The sequence below is a fragment of the Culex quinquefasciatus genome, chromosome 2, assembly GCF_015732765.1.
Source record: "Culex quinquefasciatus strain JHB chromosome 2, VPISU_Cqui_1.0_pri_paternal, whole genome shotgun sequence".
Classification (NCBI taxonomy): domain Eukaryota; kingdom Metazoa; phylum Arthropoda; class Insecta; order Diptera; family Culicidae; genus Culex; species Culex quinquefasciatus.
Window position 1 is genome coordinate 138,657,521 of NC_051862.1, and position 17,392 is coordinate 138,674,912.

Below are 17,392 nucleotides of genomic sequence, written 5' to 3' on the forward strand. Positions count from 1 at the left end.
TAATTAAACATAATGATTTGCTTTTACCTTCATTTTAAAGCTTTTCTTGCGATCTTTCGATTGATGTATAGACCGGCTGTACATTTTTACGTTTTATATCAAGTTTTCAAAGAAAAACATTGACCCTTGAAATCCACAAATTCGGAACACTTTTTTCTTACGATGTAAACAAACTTTTTTTTCTCTCCAGGAGTACATATTTTTTTACAAAATAATGACTTTGCACTCTGAAACCAATAAAACTCATGCTTAGTTATGTTTTATGAATGGTCTACTAACTTTTTTGTGAAAATATCAGTTGAATTCAGGTGTTCCACAATTGTGGGAGACACAATAACATCCCACAATCATGGAACAGGCAATTTGGAGGCAGTGTTTTGGTGCTCTAGATAAAATAGTCTGGAAATGCAGTTTTTGTTTAAAAAGTATTACTTTTACTGGTGAAATAGCAAGAGAGTGTCCATATAAAGGCCCTAAAAATAGCAGGGTCGGCAGGAAAGTTGCATTTTGCATTCTATTGACAAATTACGACAAAAGTGTTCCGAATTTGTGGGTGTTCCGAATATGTGGGATGACTGTATCAGCAAATACAAAATAAGCCAAGAATCATTGATACTGTCTCAGCTGATCCAAACCAAACAAACTCCAGGCAAATCGCCAAAGCTCTTCTGCATGCATTCGTCCATCACTTCCGGTTTCGCCCGCACTCTCTGTTACACGGTTCAAGGGGTTCGCACAATGCTGCTGCTGCTTCTGGCTGACGATGCGCCGAGGGGTCCGTCCGATCTTGATCCGGTCCGATGTTTATTTATTTTCGTTGGCCACTATACGCCACACCTCTCCGCGGGCAGCGTCATCGCTACTGTGTGATATAACCGTAAATTCAAAATAATGTTTTTTTTTCTCCTGCCATTTCTTATTTCTATTTCTCACTCTGCAAATATACACACGCGCAGCGATACAAATTGTGCAAAGTGCATCGCGACTTGATCATCGCGATTGAGGGGTGGCCCATTCATCATTTCTAAAAATAACCTTCACTGCGCGCACGCTATGGAAAATTGAGGAAAATTAATCCTTCAAATTACTCCTACGACGCGCGGCAGCCTGGAAACCTACCGGCACAGAAAATTTACATTCCGCCAATTACGGTTCACCCTTGATTTCGAGAATCATCACACAAAAAATGTTGTGTAATTTTCACTTTCCATGAAACTTGTTTAGCTTTTTTCGTGGGTTCTTCCTCGTTGATTTTCGTTCTGTGTTGTGAATTCCTTCTCCTTTTTCGATCGATTTTCGACTCTTTTTTATTCATTATTTTTCTTTTCCTCTCTCATGTTTCGTTCCAGATTGATATTCAATGCCATACATTTTGATACGAGGCAATTTAGCTTCCTACAGCCATAAATATCCGTTTCGAGTGCTGGTTTCGGGCCTGAAAGGTAAGTTTCTCTCATTCTCTGAAATGATGCATGATCGATGGGAACATAACTTGTAACAGCAGCAAAAAAAAGAGAATAAAACAAAATCACGCACATTATGGGTTCTACATCGTAAAATAGGTGCATGTGAACGCGTTCTGCGGAAGCACACTGCAAAGGTTTCTTTCCTTCAAGATGAGTGTGATGGAAAGGGGGGTCACCATCCTGAGGAAGTTGGTTAGAGCATAACATGTTTGTGCACGGTAGAGATGAATTTGGAATTGCAAGGTCGTTTGGTGGAGCCATAAAGTCGGCTGCCATAAAGTGTGTAACAGTTTACCACAATGTTTCTTAGATCGTTCGTGTGATATTATTTATGGTTAGAATGCTTTAAGAATATTATACATCATCGCCGTAGTGCTATCTTGATGCACGTCTGAATAAATATTTGATCCTTAACCAATGTTTCCGGCGACAACAAAATATAACATTGAACACCAGGGTGACAATAAAAAAACTCGACATTAGGGATACCCTCTCATTTATTTCCTTTGGCAAACATAAGTTTCTGTGACAATTTTGAGCCAAATCGGTAAAGGTTAAGGGGTCGCTTTTTATCGTTGAAGTTTTTTATGGGGAAAATCGCGAAAATGTAAACAGAAAAACATCGTTTCAATATTTTTCCGCAAGGTGGCGCAGGTCGTCGTCGGCAGGTCTCGACCAAATTGATTCAAGTGTGAGATTCTTGTAGGAAATTCAATTGGGTCCTAAAATGAAGCTTAGATTGCTGATATTATTGTTTAAAGCGATAAAGCTTATTTTTCTGAGTACAATGACCCTTTGTACGGCCACAAAGAGTTTAAAATGGATTTTTAAATCAATTTTGAAAAATTATCCTCGCGGTCCTTCTTGACAGAAAAGCTCCTACTTGACAGCTCGTTCCAAGGGGACCATAGTTGATCCATCGAAAAAATGTTGTCTTGTCATTTTTTTTTTGCATTAAAATGAAAAAAAGTGATCAGAAATGGTTTTTGATCGTGTTTTTTACCGTTGTACATAAAAATTGACATAGGGTTTTAGTACCCAATTCCCAACAACTTTGTCGAAGGGTGCAAGAAGGTAAGTTTGATCCACAAGGACAAAAATTACGAAAGTCCAAGTTTGCAGAATTAAATTTAGATAAGTATTATATAGAATTTACAGAGTTATATAAACTTTTTTACTTTAAGTATTTAGTAAACTATATATTCAATCCAAATAATTTTTTATCAGTCAAGGATGCCTATTTGGAGTTGGGAGACTGCATTTATGGTGATTTGTCAGCAAATAACATTATTTATGTTAATTTTTCGAAAGATGTACAAACCCTTTTTTGATTTCTGTAATAGTATTTGTTGCAAATACTCTTTTTACATACTGTTAACTATTGTTTACTACATTGAACAATTTTAGCAAATCAAATCTTTACAAAAAATATTTATGAAATTTTAATGAATTGCATCATTTTTACCCCTTTGTATGGGACGTCGTTTGGACCTCACCAATCTGCCTAAATTTTTCAGGGGTTTTTTGTACATAAAAGCATCTGGCTTAAATATTATGAGCGTTCTAGGTCAACGGGAAGTAGGGCAAATCTGGACCCAAATTTTAAAGATTAAAAACGTCAAATACCTTAAAAAGGCTGTAACATAGGCAAAATTTAAAATGCATCTGAGAGGGCTTAAAAAATGAAACAAAATGAAGGGCGGTACATCCCAATTGGTTAAATCCTGAGTCGGGCGGAAAAGAATACACCTAGTTGTCAGTGTCAGCCGCTTGCGAACTGTCAGTGAGAGCCGTCTTCATTTTTTGTTACTCTTATTCTTATTTGGTTGGAGAAGTATTGTATTTGAAAGAAAATAAATTTAAAAAAGTTTTTTAATTTGTAAATGTATTTTTGGACTGAGACAATTCATAAAATACAAAAGAGCCTAACATAAAATAAAATAATATAATTAACGTTTATTTATTTTCGAAATTTGGCTAATTTGTGATAAGAGAAAAATTGTGATAAGATTTAGTTTAAAATATGTATTCATGAGATATGTTCCCAATATGACCATAAATCAAACAATGTTATGTCATGCATACATGTGTTTAAACTAAGACTTATTAAATTAGTACTAGTTAGTCAATGTGTTTAAATGTATCAATCTTTCAGTACACCCCGAGCTGTGGGGGAAGTGAAGCAAATTCTCTGGACGAAAACGGGAAGCGAATTCACTTCACTTCCTCCACAGCTCGGGTTTTGCATTATATTTTAACCAGAATGGAAATTGCAGGCCAAGGGTGCATGATACTGATGATACTCGTCGGTTGACACATCCAGGCGAGGAACATCCTGGAAGGAGCCCAACTACATCCGTAGTGCTGGACAAAACAGCATGGCTCTGGTTCCTTGCAAGTGTCCTATTTTCTTACCTCCACGTTGGCTTGGTTTAGTCATCATGATGACAAGGTGTAACCTAGCTGGTGGCCTGTGGAAACGACTCGTAAACCTTTGACCAGCGAGGGTCAGAGTAGAGACGGCTAGAAGAAAGGGGCGCGTCAATGTGGGAAAGGGAAGTAATTTGTGATTGTAGACGGTATTGTTTGGATTCGCAGTATGTTGAGTCAACTGCTGTGGATGTACCTGAGCATCGCAGAACGGGGTTTCTCTTCTTTCCATTTAAACTAACAGCTATCTTCTGTTTATTTTGTTTCACTGATTTTCTTGAACGGCTTCTGTTTACTATCCTCTATTTGATTTCGATTTTACTTATTTGATTCTCTTATTTCTCAACACTTTTCCACTCTATTTTACCAACTGATGCTGCTGTAACAAACTGTCTGCTTTCCCTTAATTTGGCAGCGATGTCAATTTTGTTTATCATGTGCATTTTCTTTATTTATCTATTTGAATAATTTCTAATTTCTACTATCTTTCTTTTACTATTGATTCTTTACATAGTATATTTCCTTCACTGTCCATTGTTTTGAAACTTCACCTTTTTCTTAAACAAGTGAGGTTCGAGCCCTTACTCAATTTATGGAATGATTAAAGGATTAACACAAATATTACTATTGTATTTTTGATAAACTTTTCTAAAATGCTTAGGACCAAAATATTGTAACAAAACACCGCGACAAAAGAAATAGCAACAGATAAACACGACTCAACACTAGGAAAGATTTCAGGAGAAAACAATACACAGTAAAATAACAATTAGTTTTTGATTTCAAACTAAAAATAAAACAGTTTTTGCTTTAATGAAAGTTGATAGGCACACAATGAATGGTTAGGCGCTTATACTTACATCAAACCCTACGTAATGTACCACCCCCGGCCGAGTTAAAATGCGTAACCGGAAAAGAAGGTGTGCATGCCTGGCACGAACACTCAAAGCGTGTTCTAGCGTGCTGCTCGTACTGACTCATAGCAAGGGTGAGATGTAGGTGTAAGGGCAGTGCGTGTTCGTCGGGAACCTAGTGCATAAGATCGGTCAAGGCCCGTTCTTACACTGAAAATTGCGAATTGCGATAGTAAAAAAAAATTGCGGAAAAAGTTGCATCACATAATTTATACACGATCTTGAGCACTGTTTTGAAATGTGCTGCAAGAAAATTTGAATGTCAAGAAGGGCAGATGACGACTGACTGAAAATTTAAGTGGGAAGAGAAATCATCTTGCACAAAAAAAAAACAAAAACATCAACAATAAAATGAAAAAGAATAAGAAGTCCTCTTCACTTCTCCTTTCCAGGTTAAATCTAAAGAGAGTTATTGTTTTTTAGTGAAAAAAATGCAAAATTTTCAAACTCAAATAAAAAAGTGTTCCATCCAACCCGTTTCGAACTGGAACTTGTAGGGAACATCTGGGACTACCATCTTTTAGTGAATTTTTTGATAAGAGGTAGTAGAATAGAACAAATACTACCAAAAACAAACATAAATTAAACAAGATAAATGTAAATTAAAATACTAAAAATGAAACAAGAAAAACATAAAAACAAGAGGAGTAAAGTTTGCCGTAGAACAAAAAACTTCTAACTTTTTTCGTTGGTGAAGGTTGTCTGAATCAACATGACTCGTCGCGTCCCGGCGCAAAACGCCGGCAATATTGCCCTACCTGCGGCTCAAGCAGGCAAAAAAGTGGGAATTTCCAAAAGGAAGGTTGAGGCCTCAACTGATGGCCAAAAACCGGGAATTTCCAAAAGGAAGGTGCTTTTGGAAGTGACATCGAACAGCAAAAAGACGAAAAAGAGCGACGGTACTGTACCGATGGATGAGGAGGAGGAGAACTCTTCATCGCACGAGGAGCAGCTTTTGAAGAACAACAAGTTCGCTGGACTGCCTGACGAGGACCAGGTAGCGGAAGCAAAGGAGAATGAAGTGAAACAGCGAAAGGAGAAACTGCCTCCTTTTTATGTGAGGCAATCAGCAGCAACGATCGACTTTCGAGCGGGGCTGGTTGAACTCATCAAGTCTGGGAAAGTCCTAGGCAACATTCGTCTGTGTCAGGACGGATTTAAGGTGCTGGTGCAATCCAGGCAGCACTATCAACTGGTCAAGGATTACTTGACCGAAAACGAGGCGGAGTACTTTACCCATGATGTCGTCATGGATAAGCCGTACAAAATCGTCGTCAGAGGTCTGTACGACATGCCAGTGGAGGAATTAGCTGCCGAGCTAAAAGTTTTGAAACTGGATGTGTTGGCCGTGCACAAAATGAGCCGACGCAACAAAGACATCAAGTACCGTGACCAGCTCTACCTGCTGCATTTGGCTAAGGGATCGACGACGCTTCCTGAGCTGAAGGCAATCCGAGCGGTTTTCAACATTATCGTGTCGTGGGAGCGATACCGACCAGTGCATCGTGACGTCACACAATGCTTCAACTGCCTGGGCTTCGGGCACGGAGGTAAGAACTGCCACCTGAAGCGTCGTTGCGCCAAATGTGGTACCGATGCGCACATCACATCCCAGTGCATCCAAGATTCGCTGGTGAAGTGCCTCAACTGCAACGGTGAGCACTCGTCAACCGACCGAAAGTGCCCCAAGAGAGCTGAGTTCGTGAAAATTCGGCAGCAAGCATCGACGAAGAATCAGCCTCAGCGTCGTAGAACTCCTCCAGCCCTGGTGGAGCAAAATTTTCCACCTCTTCAACCGCGACGCCAGGTCCCGAACTTGGCACCGTTGCCGTTGGATCCCAGGAAGAGAGCTGAGATGAATCATCCACGGCCGGGTTCCAGCCAGGAGCCGAGACCGCCACCACCGGGCTTCAGCCAGGAGCCAAGACCAACCCAAGAACCAGCAGTTGAGGAAAATGGTAATGATCTTTACACCTCAACCGAACTCCTCAATATTTTCAAACAGATGTCCGCTGCACTGCGTGGATGCAAAACCAAGACCCAGCAGATTGAAGTGCTGACCTCGTTCGTCATCCAGTATGGATCGTAGGTCCCTCAAGCTGCTGAATTGGAACGCTTGCTCCATTAGGAGGAAGAACTTAGAGCTGGTGGATTTTCTTCGCGAGAAGGAGATCGACGTAGCTGCCATCACGGAAACTCATCTGAAGCCCGGTGAAAAAGTTTATCTGCAAAACTACAAGATCGCGACGCAGCTCGATAGGACCACCTCTGGAGGAGGAGGTGTGCTTGTCGCTGTTCATCGTGATCTCAAGCCACGCCGGCTGCCACACTTTAAGCTGGACATCATCGAGGCCGTTGGAGTGGAAATTCCCACTTCGGTTGGCCCAGTACTCTTCATTGCTGCATACTGCCCACGTCAGGTGAATTCCAGAGATGGTTCAGCAGCAAAACTGAAGAGCGATATCCAGAAGCTGACACGGCGGAGCGCAAAGTACATCATCGCTGGTGACCTCAACGCGAAGCATGAAGTTTGGGGCAACAGCAGGAGGAATCGGAACGGAGTGATTCTGCACAACGATCTGCAAAACGGATACTACAACGTTGTGAGTCCGGATCGTCCAACGAGGGTGGCTCGGTCTGGGAATCACTCAATCATCGACTTCTTCATTACCAATATGGCTGAGAACGTGGCTCATCCTGAGGTGTTTGAAGAGTTGAGTTCTGATCACTATCCGGTGGTTGTGGAGGTTGGAGCTTCCGTTACTCCGCAGCGGCAACCAACCCGGAAAGATTACCACAACGTTGACTGGCAGCAGTTTCAGCAAGTGGTCGACAGCAACATCGACTATGATCAACACCCGGAAACTTCTGCTGATATTGATCGTTCGCTGGAGGTGATCCAGCAGGCTATCAACCAAGCAGAGGCTGCCAACGTTCGGGAGGTTCCTGTTAATTTTAAGGTAACTGATATTGACGTAGATACTAAACACTTGATTAGACTTAGGAATGTTTATAGGAGACAATATCAACGGACTGGGGACTATGACAAAAAGATTTCAGTTAACAATTTGAACAAAATCATACAAGACCGACTTGACAATATCAGAAATCAAGAATTTTCAAAACATGTAAGCCAGCTTGGGAATTATTCAAAACCATTTTGGAAACTTTCAAAAGTTCTTAAAAACAAACCAAAGCCTATTCCTCCTCTTATTGTTGAGGATTCTCCTTTGATTACATCCGAGGAAAAGGCAAATGCACTTGGGCTTCATTTTGTTAGTTCACATAATCTTGGCGCTTCCATGACCAGCCGTAAAGAAACATCAGTTGCCAATAGTATTTCAACAATCAATGACTCTACCTTTGAATTTCCTGCAGATTCCCATGTTTCTGGTGAGGAAGTCAAAGTTGCAGTTAAACAAATGAAAAATATGAAAGCTCCAGGCTTTGATAACATTTTAATCTAGTGTTGAAAAAACAGAGTGATCAGTTCTTTCAACATCTAGCCAATATTTTCAATAAATGTTTGCAACTTGGTTACTTCCCCACCAATTGGAAACTGGGCAAAGTCATACCAATTTTGAAGCCTCAAAAGATCCAACATCGCCAACAAGTTATCGTCCCATTAGTCTTTTGAGTAGTCTGTCCAAACTCTTTGAGAAGGTCATCTATTCAAGGCTTTTGGATTTTACCAACGATAATAATATAATTTTGAATGAACAGTTTGGCTTCCGAAAGGGACATAATACTGCTCATCAGCTCACGAGAGTAACTAAAATCATCAAGCAGAACAAGCTTGAGTCTAAATCAACTGCTATGGCTTTGTTGGATGTTGAGAAGGCTTTTGACAATGTTTGGCATGATGGTTTGATACATAAACTGTATTTATACGGTTTTCCAATGTATCTTATCAAAATTATCCAGCACTATCTTTCGGAGAGATCGTTCAGGGTTTTTCTGAATGGGATTGCTTCTGGATTATTCAACATTGATGCTGGGGTTCCCAAGGAAGTATTCTTGGCCCACTTCTGTACAATATTTTTACATCTGATTTGCCTACTCTTCCTGGTAATGGTGTGTTGTCACTTTTTGCTGATGACACTGCCGTTATTTATAAGGGTAAAATAACCAGATATTTAGTTGGCCGTCTTCAGAAGGGTCTTGACGTTCTTTCCGAATACTTTGGCGACTGGAAAATTCGCATAAATGCAGCCAAAACTCAAACCATCATTTTTCCACTTTCCAAATCGGCCAGATTTGTCCCAAAGGATGATGTTTTGATTAAAATGAATGATGTTTCGATACCCTGGTCAAAGGAAGTTGTCTATTTAGGTCTCATACTTGACTCGAAACTATTGTTTCGGCAGCATGTAGATAAAATATTGAACAAGTGCAGCATTCTCATCAGGTGTTTGTATCCTTTAATTAACAGAAAATCAAAGCTATCTTTGAAAAATAAGCTAGCAGTTTACAAACAAATAATTTACCCCGTTATTGAGTATGCAGTACCTGTTTGGGAGTGTTGCGCTAGAACTCATAAATTGAAGCTCCAGCGTGTCCAAAACAAGGTACTCAAAATGGTTTTGAATGTTCCTGGCTGGACAAGATCAAGTGAGGTTCATGAATTAGCAGAAGTAAAAATGTTGGATCAGAAGATTCAAGAAAAATGTTTGAAATTCAGGGAAAAATGTGCTATATCTGAATACCCCTTGATTCAAGGATTGGTTTAGTTTATGGTAAGATTAAGTTAGTTTTAGGTTAGGTTATGTTTTCTTAAATTTTTTTTTTCCTCATTGTACCTAGTGTTACAAAAATGATAAATCATATACTTTTAAAGTTAAGAAAATGAACAGTGTTTAAATCACGAAAAGCAAACTAAAGCTGAAGAGCCACAGCTGACCACTTATTATGTAAACCAAATGTAATGATTATAAGAAAGATTCAATAAAGTATATTTAATTCAAAAAAAAAAAAAAAATTCTAACTTTGACTCCGACTCCAGCTTAGGTCTTCAGCTCCAACCGACTCCGATTTCCAGCCTTCCAGCTGTAGCCGACTCCGACTCCAGCTTTCAACAAATTGTCGACTCCGACTCCAGCTCGATATTAAGAATTCCGTCAACTGGGGCGAATCTGACTACAGTGCACCGGACTTAGTCCGTGCGTACTACCCTCTGAATAGGGACAGCACGTTTTAGAGCTTAAGTTTAATTTTAAGCAAATGACTCTTGAAATGACTACAAAAATCTATTATTTTATTTTCATTAATACCAAAGTTAATTCTTCCATCTATTGCTCAAAATTAGAATTTTTGTTCACTAAAATTTATCGGAAATCAACAAAAATCACGGTAAAGTTAGCCAAATAGATGAATTTATAACCTACAACCAAATCGATCAATTGATCAAACCCTTCTTAGAAAAAAGATATTCGAATAGTTTCACTTTCGTATGAACAACTCAAAAAACAAAGCAAAGGGTTTTTTTTACATAAACAATGTAGTTTCATTTATATGAAAAAAGGGATCTTTTTACTAGTAGTTCTCAATCCTAAATAGATCCACTAATTCCATGTAGATTAATTATTCTTCTGTACAAAACCTCCAAAATAACATTTGCTTCTTTTCTCCCCAATTCCACAGCGTCCGATCTCGAACAGCTGAACCGATTCCCGTGCGGTGGATACAGTGATGAGTCAACGATCGTCTACCTGCAGCATCCTTGTGTGATACTAACTGCACTAGAGGTAAGAGTTCCAAACGCTGTTCACATGGGATTACCCCATCATATCGGTGACTTGCACAAAACGCCCAACACACGCTTCGCCAGAACGCACCACGCGATGCTCGCGGTCTGGGAATGTAAACAATTTGGAGTACCTTTGGAAAAACGGAACCGGCACGCCGGCGTTCACGGAGAGTGTTGTTGTTGAGCGTTCCCTTGCCCCGTCTTGCTGGTTGAGCAGTTGATGAGAACACGGTATGAAGATATGTTCGGCTTGCCTTTTCTCCTACGTGAAGAGGTGTGGTGGAAGTGCTTGGAGAACATGCAATCCGGGTTATCGATAAAAAGTCACGCAAGGTGAAAATAAAATGCGTGGTGACTTTGTTTCTAGAGCAAGTTTGTTGCAAGCAAACGTTAGTAATTGTTTTTCCATTCCCAGGTCCTTGGATACCGCGTGGTGGCTTCGTCGTCGACCGCCGTCAAACAGGACTATAACGAATACATGTGGACTATGCGCAAGGAGTTCAACGACCCCGAACCGTTTGTGTGTGAAAACTCGACCACGATCGCATCCTCCGCGTCCTCCTGTAACAACTTCGAGCGTGACAATCTGACCAATCTGGGCCGCGAGGTGAATAACTATCCGCCACCACCGAGCAATAAGATCGACGTGCCGGAATAATCTGTACTGAACTCTCTCTCCATTAGTGTGGTGTGAGCAAACTGAAGACTAGTCCGTCTGTTACAAGTTAACTAGTTGTTGTTAAAGATTCTTTGTTAACCCCTTTTACTCTGTGCGTGTGCGTATTTTACCCCCGAACAAGTCGAACGATGGAATCGCCCAACTCGACGGTTACCACGAACCAGAACTCGCTGACCAACAACGTGGTGACGGTGCCCATCCCGATCCTCCCAACCGAAGGCACGTACGCGTACGTCTTTGTGAAGGGCTCCCTGTACGCCCGGGACAGTGCCATTTTCGGCTGCTCCACGGATGAGACCCAAGCCCTGTCCAAGCGGTTCCAGATTAGCTCGATCCCGGTCGACAACGGAGTGGTCATCAAGGTGGCCCCTTCGTTGATCATCAACTCGCTCGCGCAGTTGGGATACAAGGTCATTTCGAGCACCGGCGAAACCGAGGTCGTGTGGACGCTGCAGCGTGAGCTGTAAACCGGACAATCACGCTTTTCTCTGGCCACGTTTCACGGAACCACTACTTTTACACTAGTGTTTAACTCATATGTATAAATAGGCATTTCCTCGTACGCCCGCACACACAAATTTCAACGATTTTACCCCGGGAAACACTTTTGGATGGTGCAGGTGGTGTGTGTTTTGTAGTTTGTTACATAGTTTTTATCAAGCAATCTCCTCTAACGAGCGTTGTTCACCGTTTTCCCGTTGACCTTCGAGCAGCCGCCCACCAGCAACGGATGTAAAAAAGATGTCGGCGGCATTCCACGACCAGCCGCACGGCGATCATCATCAGTGCAACTGCAGTAGCGCGTCTACGCCGGCCACGCAATCGCTGGATGAGCTGGAGTTTGAGCGGGGAATCTGGACAGCTGGTAACGTCCCCAAATAAAAATTCTCCTCTCGCAAATGTTAAAACCCAAATTTCACGCTCCCCACAGCGATCGACAACGATGCGGCCAAAGTGAGGACGCTGATCGGGAGGGGACATCTCTGTGATCGGGACAACTCGGGCTACACGGCACTGCACTACGCCGCCCGGGCTGGACACTTGGAGATCTGTCGGATGCTGCTGGAGGCTGGAATCGGTGTGAACGAGCGAACCCACGGAGGAGGGGCGACCGCACTGCATCGGGCCGCGATGATGGGTGAGTGCGGACGAACTCCTGGTGTTTTCTCTACGATTTTTGTTTACAATGCGTACTCGCGAACTTCCTTCCTCACCTTAACCTCATTATTTACGTCTGATAAAAGCATTTATTGCAAGATTTTTGCTTTAGTTTTGCGTTTTTGCTTTAGTTTTACGTTTTGACAGTTGATTTAGTAAAAAGAAGTCGATCAGATGCCACAGTTGATTTTTCTGCTTTGTACACTGATATTCAACTGCTCATAATTTTTCCACACATTCCCGACAAAACCTTCAAAAAATATGGGATTTATGATTTTTCTCCCTATCGCACAGGCCGCGAACCTATCCTGAAGCTCCTCCTGGCGCACAAAGCCGATGCCTTGCTGCAGGACAGCGACGGCAAAACGGCTCTTCACCGGGCAGCCGAAAAGGGTCACCTCGAGTCGTGCCGGATTCTGCTTCAGCATGGTCCAGCGGCAAAATCCACCCCCGACAGTAAAGGCCACCGTCCAGCGGAATCGATAAGCGAGTCCTCGCCGCAGTACGAGCAACTGAGGGCACTTTTTATTGCGTAGGATTGCCATTTTTGTGTCCCGAGTTGCCTTAAAAACATACAAAACGTTGTCATCCCCTGCTCCGATCCAGATAAAAGTCAGATTGCTAAATTTTCGGTTCATGAGATGTTTGCTAAATTATTGAGTATTGTATCAAGCAATAGTCTACTTGTGATAGTCGCTCAGAGATATGCTGGAGAAATTTTAAACTGGTTAAGTTCTTTGTGCTAGACAAAGTGTGACAAAATTAAGCTAGCTTATTTGGTTTGATCGCTGTTCAACAAGTAGCCCATCCCGACACATTTTATTTCAATAAATTGACACAGCGACTTGACGAAATCATTGACTTGCAGCTATTATTTCTTATCGAAACCTTGTGCATTGCCTCGAAAATCTGTGTAAAATATTGCGCCTTGCAGCAATTTCTAGAGTTTTGTGTCAATCGTGCTAGGCCTAGATTTTTTCATCACACTGCTTTGCAGGACTGAGAACTGTCAACTTTGCGCACTTTGCACCTCAGTAGAGTGCTGCGGGATTATTTTCATCACAGTTGGCAAACTGAATTACTATCACACCATCTAAACAAAACAAGTGCAATGCATCGACTTCTGACCCCAATCTAGTCACCAAGCTGTGGTGGCCGTGGCAGTTAAGTCTTGAGATGGTCTGTTAAAGGTTCTCGGATCGATTCTTGTAGTTGACACTTTTGGGTTTTTTTACGGGTTATTTTTTCTAATAAGCTCGAGGCCATAATTATATCGGCAATCTTGTAACCGTTGGTCACAGTTCTTGAACGAACCTTTACTTTTTAACATAATTCCTCAACCTACAATACTACACACTACACTAGCAGCGAAGGTATTTGCGTACCACTGCAATTAAGACAGGCTCGACAGCGCTGCGTCGAAACTGCATCAAAAATGGGTTGGATTGGAAAATGGTGGAGTTTCCTTCCGGAAAAGATTAGAAGGGAGAAGTGGAATTTTATCACCGATTGCAAAGATCGGAATCTTTTGCCATTCAGGCGTCTGTGTGGTTAGTCAAGTGTCCCAGTGTCAGTCCCGTTTTCGTACTGGTCACGCTCTGCATCCCGGAAAAGGAAGTGCCCCGGCGGAAGTCAATAATCCGCAGGACCTCGGCAACCCACGGTTTTTAGTCGGTCCAGGCTTGTGAGTGCATAGGGGCCATTGCCTGCATCAAAACGTCCACCATACATCTCCACCTCTGGCGGACCATCTTCATCTCTGGCGTGGACCATCTTCACCTCTGGCGCGGAACGCGCCATCATCGTCAAGGAGGTTCCTCGCTCGGTTTAACCAGATCAGCTAGGAGCTGGGTTGGCCGATACCGTCACTGAGAGAAGACGCCAAGCCGCGCGGAAGCCCAGCAACACCCGCTCGACGGAATCCTGCTCGAAGCAGCAACAGCCATCAGCCGTTATTTGACTCCAAAGATTCACCGCAAGCCAAGATGCCGGCGCAACACCACTGCATCCCGGCACCAAAGACCGCGATTCCACAGTCGGAACAAGTGGGAACACACTTTCTCTGGGCTGGACGAGCTTTCTGAACTTCCAAAAATAAATAAATAAACAGCCTGCCATAGCAACGGATATCATCGTCATCACTGTGAAGAAAAATCACTGTGATGAAAAAATACTGTGATGAAAATAATTGCGCAAGACTCTAGTAAAGTGCAAAATGCGCAATATTTCTTTTTTTCTTTATTCTACATTATAAAACGATCACCTATTAATCATAGAAAGAAACCTTTATGTACATGGGAGCTTTAGGGAGCGTTCTTTTATTACGTAACGCAAAAAATTGGACTTTAAGACCCCCTCCCCCCCCCCTCGTAACAAAATTTCCATACAAATTTTAAAAATTTTGTATGGAGCGTAACACGGCCTCCGACCCCCCCCCTCCCCCCCTACTGCGTTACGTAATAAAAGAACGCTCCCTTATCATCGTAAAAGTAAAGAATTATGTGTGTAGCTTGATGTTGTCTGCACAATTTCGGTTTACCGTTTGCGATAAACAATAAATGTTTGTGAAAATGATCAAGGTTGTTTGATTTATATATAGAGTTATCTACGTGCGCATGTATTGCGTGTACGTACACGAAAAAGATTGAGGTTAAATTTTGTACCTACCAGCAAAACAAATGGGGTGCTAGTGTGCGTGAGCTCGGGCTTAGATAACTCTATTGAGAAACGTTCCATTTGTTCTAGACTCGATTCGAGTTGTTGAGATGTCAGTTTACACTAGAGTGTAACAAAAATGACTTTTTGGTGGGCATTCAGGGGTTTGTTCTGGGGGGCATACTGAGCCCAAATCCAAAATATGAGCTTGATTGAACGTAACAGGAGCTGGCGCTTTGCATGTAAATTTTAAATGGGATTCAACCCGTAAAAAAAAGATTTTTTCAAAAATGTAATTTTTCGAGACATTTTGGCCACTGAAGCGTTTATTTTCAACATCATTGGCGTGTAGGGGTCAAATCCATGTTCATCTTTTGGTATATTGTCCGTTTCTTTCAAAATTACACGCCGCGCGGCATTGCAGAATGTGCCATAGACATTGTTGACAGCGATTTTCTGCACTTTTAGTGCAATATATGTTGGAGCCAACTGAAACAGTGGATGGTCGCACCTTTTCCACACGCCACTGGACTCGCGGTTGACAGCCAAGCCTGTCAAGCCTCGACTGTCGTGACAGTGCGTTGAGCAAGATTGACAGTTGTCACCAAGAGGAAATAAATCATTACAGTTTAGTTAGAGAACAAGAAACACGCGTTTTTATCAACCGGACAAGTCTCTAATTTAGTTTATCTTTGTGCCCGCGTACCACCTCGGCCACCGTGGGTACGTTTGGGGCTACAAAAGTGGCGACTCGGTGATTGTTTTGACCGAGTTTTCTCGGTCGAAATTTCGCCCACGCGGAAAAGTTTTCTCCGGGGAAGATCCGGACGCGAGATGGACGGTGCGTCTTTCATGGACCAGCAGCCGGCGGGTCAGCAGCAGCAGATGCCGGGCGGCGTTGCGCCAGTGGAGCAGCAGCCGGTGCCGGACGGGCAAGTCGCGGCGGGGCAACATCAGCAGGCGTTCATCCGTTCTCCTCTCCATCCTCCGCCAGAACTCCAACGCTTGCTGGAACAACAGCGAGGTTATGTGCACGAGATGTTTCGGCAGCAACACGAGGTGGTCAGACTTCAGCTGGCACGGATTCAGCAGCAGCAGCTGGAATTTATGCAGCGCCAAGGCCACATTCTGCGAAACATCGTCGCGGCGGTGAACGAGCAGGTTTCGCCGCACCCGGAGGCTCAGGAGTGCGCAAAAATGAGCCACACGATGGGCAACTCCAGGAGGGCTGAGGAGGTTAGGTTCGAGCAGCAGGAAAGCAACATCGCCAGTTCGATCGTTGAGGGTGTCAACACGGGCAGTGATGGAGATCGCCGTAAGTTTGTGCCGATTGTAAACAACAAGTCGGCTCGTGTAAATCTTGACACGGGATCTGCCACCACTAAAGCATCGACCGGAACGTGGCGCAAAGTTGGCTGTCAGCCGACGTCAACATCCGTAGCGGAAGCGGTTGCGGCCCAGATGCTGGAGGTTGACGGGAAGTTTTACTACGAGATGACCGTCGGCGGGTGGACATTCGTTGGTCTGGCCCGGGCGACGCGAAAGCAGTTGTTTGGTTGCGACACGACTGACGGTTTCGGACCGTCGCAGGTGCCGAACGTAAACATCTCGCAACAGGGTGGCAACTCATCTCCAATCGGTGGTATTTTCAAGGCGGTGATGAAGGTTGACTCCGGCTGTTTGAGCAGTTTCGTCGACAGAAAGCTGGCAGCGGACGTGGTACCTGGGTTCCGGAGTGCGGAACGCCGAACAACCGCAAAGTATCGACCCCTGGAAGACGTGCTGGACCAGCTCAAGCAAGATCTGTTCTTCTCACCCGTGGCCATTCCGGAGCGATTTCTGGTTGTGCGGGAGGAAGGTGAGCGGCTCCAAGGCAAGTACACATGTCGTCGCCAGTACAAACATCAACAACCAGGCACGACGGCAGTGTTGGAAGCGTCGCAGCAGCTGACTGAACCGAAGCTGGCTGGACCGTGGAGAATTTCTGGTCTCCTTGATGACCTCGAGGAACCGCTAGCAGTGCACAAGAACGAGGCGGGAGGAGCATCACCACAATCCAAATGCAAGTGCTGGTAGTCTGTCCGAAGGCGTACGGTAGCATACCGAACCGACAGGGTGTCGGCTGTGCTTCGCCTTCTGAAGCGATTTTCGAGCGCATTCGAACAAAATTGGAATTTGAACCGCCACCATCAACAACGTCATCAGCTCTTGCAAGCGAGCGAACGAAGCGAACTCGAATGTTTGCGCGACATGATTCGGTGTATTCGAAGTACACTGACAGCAAGAGGCAGTGGTCAACAGGTGTGGACTACGATCGAAGCAACATGGTGATGGACGACCGACG

At 43.3% G+C, this 17,392-nt stretch overlaps 3 protein-coding genes across 4 annotated transcripts in view; all 3 read left to right on the forward strand.

The window, feature by feature from the left end:
- Window positions 1-11,322, forward strand: part of LOC6036654 — a 27,443-nt gene extending 16,121 nt beyond the window's left edge. The window contains exons 2-4 of the mRNA XM_038253225.1: window positions 1,350-1,442; window positions 10,451-10,554; window positions 10,972-11,322. Of these exons, the coding sequence (XP_038109153.1) occupies window positions 1,361-1,442; window positions 10,451-10,554; window positions 10,972-11,214 (429 nt within the window). The 5' untranslated portion in view covers window positions 1,350-1,360 and the 3' untranslated portion in view covers window positions 11,215-11,322. The remainder of the gene's footprint in view (window positions 1-1,349; window positions 1,443-10,450; window positions 10,555-10,971) is intronic.
- Window positions 11,026-13,327, forward strand: LOC119765008 (ankyrin repeat domain-containing protein 39). 2 transcript variants are annotated; one of them, XM_038253223.1, is made up of 4 exons: window positions 11,026-11,163; window positions 11,949-12,100; window positions 12,167-12,373; window positions 12,688-13,327. In XM_038253223.1, the coding sequence occupies exons 2-4, from the start codon at window positions 11,977-11,979 to the stop codon at window positions 12,927-12,929; spliced, it is 573 nt and encodes a 190-aa protein (XP_038109151.1). In that variant the 5' UTR covers window positions 11,026-11,163; window positions 11,949-11,976; the 3' UTR covers window positions 12,930-13,327. The 2 variants fall into 2 exon arrangements, with proteins under 2 accessions (XP_038109151.1, XP_038109152.1); XM_038253224.1 differs by lacking the exon at window positions 11,026-11,163 and adding an exon at window positions 11,719-11,858.
- On the forward strand, window positions 11,328-11,730 carry LOC6036652. Its single transcript, XM_038253226.1, has one exon. It carries the CDS (start codon window positions 11,364-11,366, stop codon window positions 11,700-11,702), a length of 339 nt encoding a protein of 112 aa, XP_038109154.1. The 5' UTR covers window positions 11,328-11,363; the 3' UTR covers window positions 11,703-11,730.
- Window positions 13,328-17,392: the final 4,065 nt, after the last annotated feature.

Coding starts and splice junctions, on each gene's coding strand:
- LOC6036652 (XM_038253226.1), top strand. CDS start 11,364: ATGGAATCGCCCAACTCGACGGTTACCACGAACCAGAACTCGCTGACC.
- LOC119765008 (XM_038253223.1), top strand. CDS start 11,977: ATGTCGGCGGCATTCCACGACCAGCCGCACGGCGATCATCATCAGTGC. Junction 12,101..12,166: donor GCGGGGAATCTGGACAGCTG/GTAACGTCCCCA, acceptor CGCTCCCCACAG/CGATCGACAACGATGCGGCC. Junction 12,374..12,687: donor GCATCGGGCCGCGATGATGG/GTGAGTGCGGAC, acceptor CCTATCGCACAG/GCCGCGAACCTATCCTGAAG.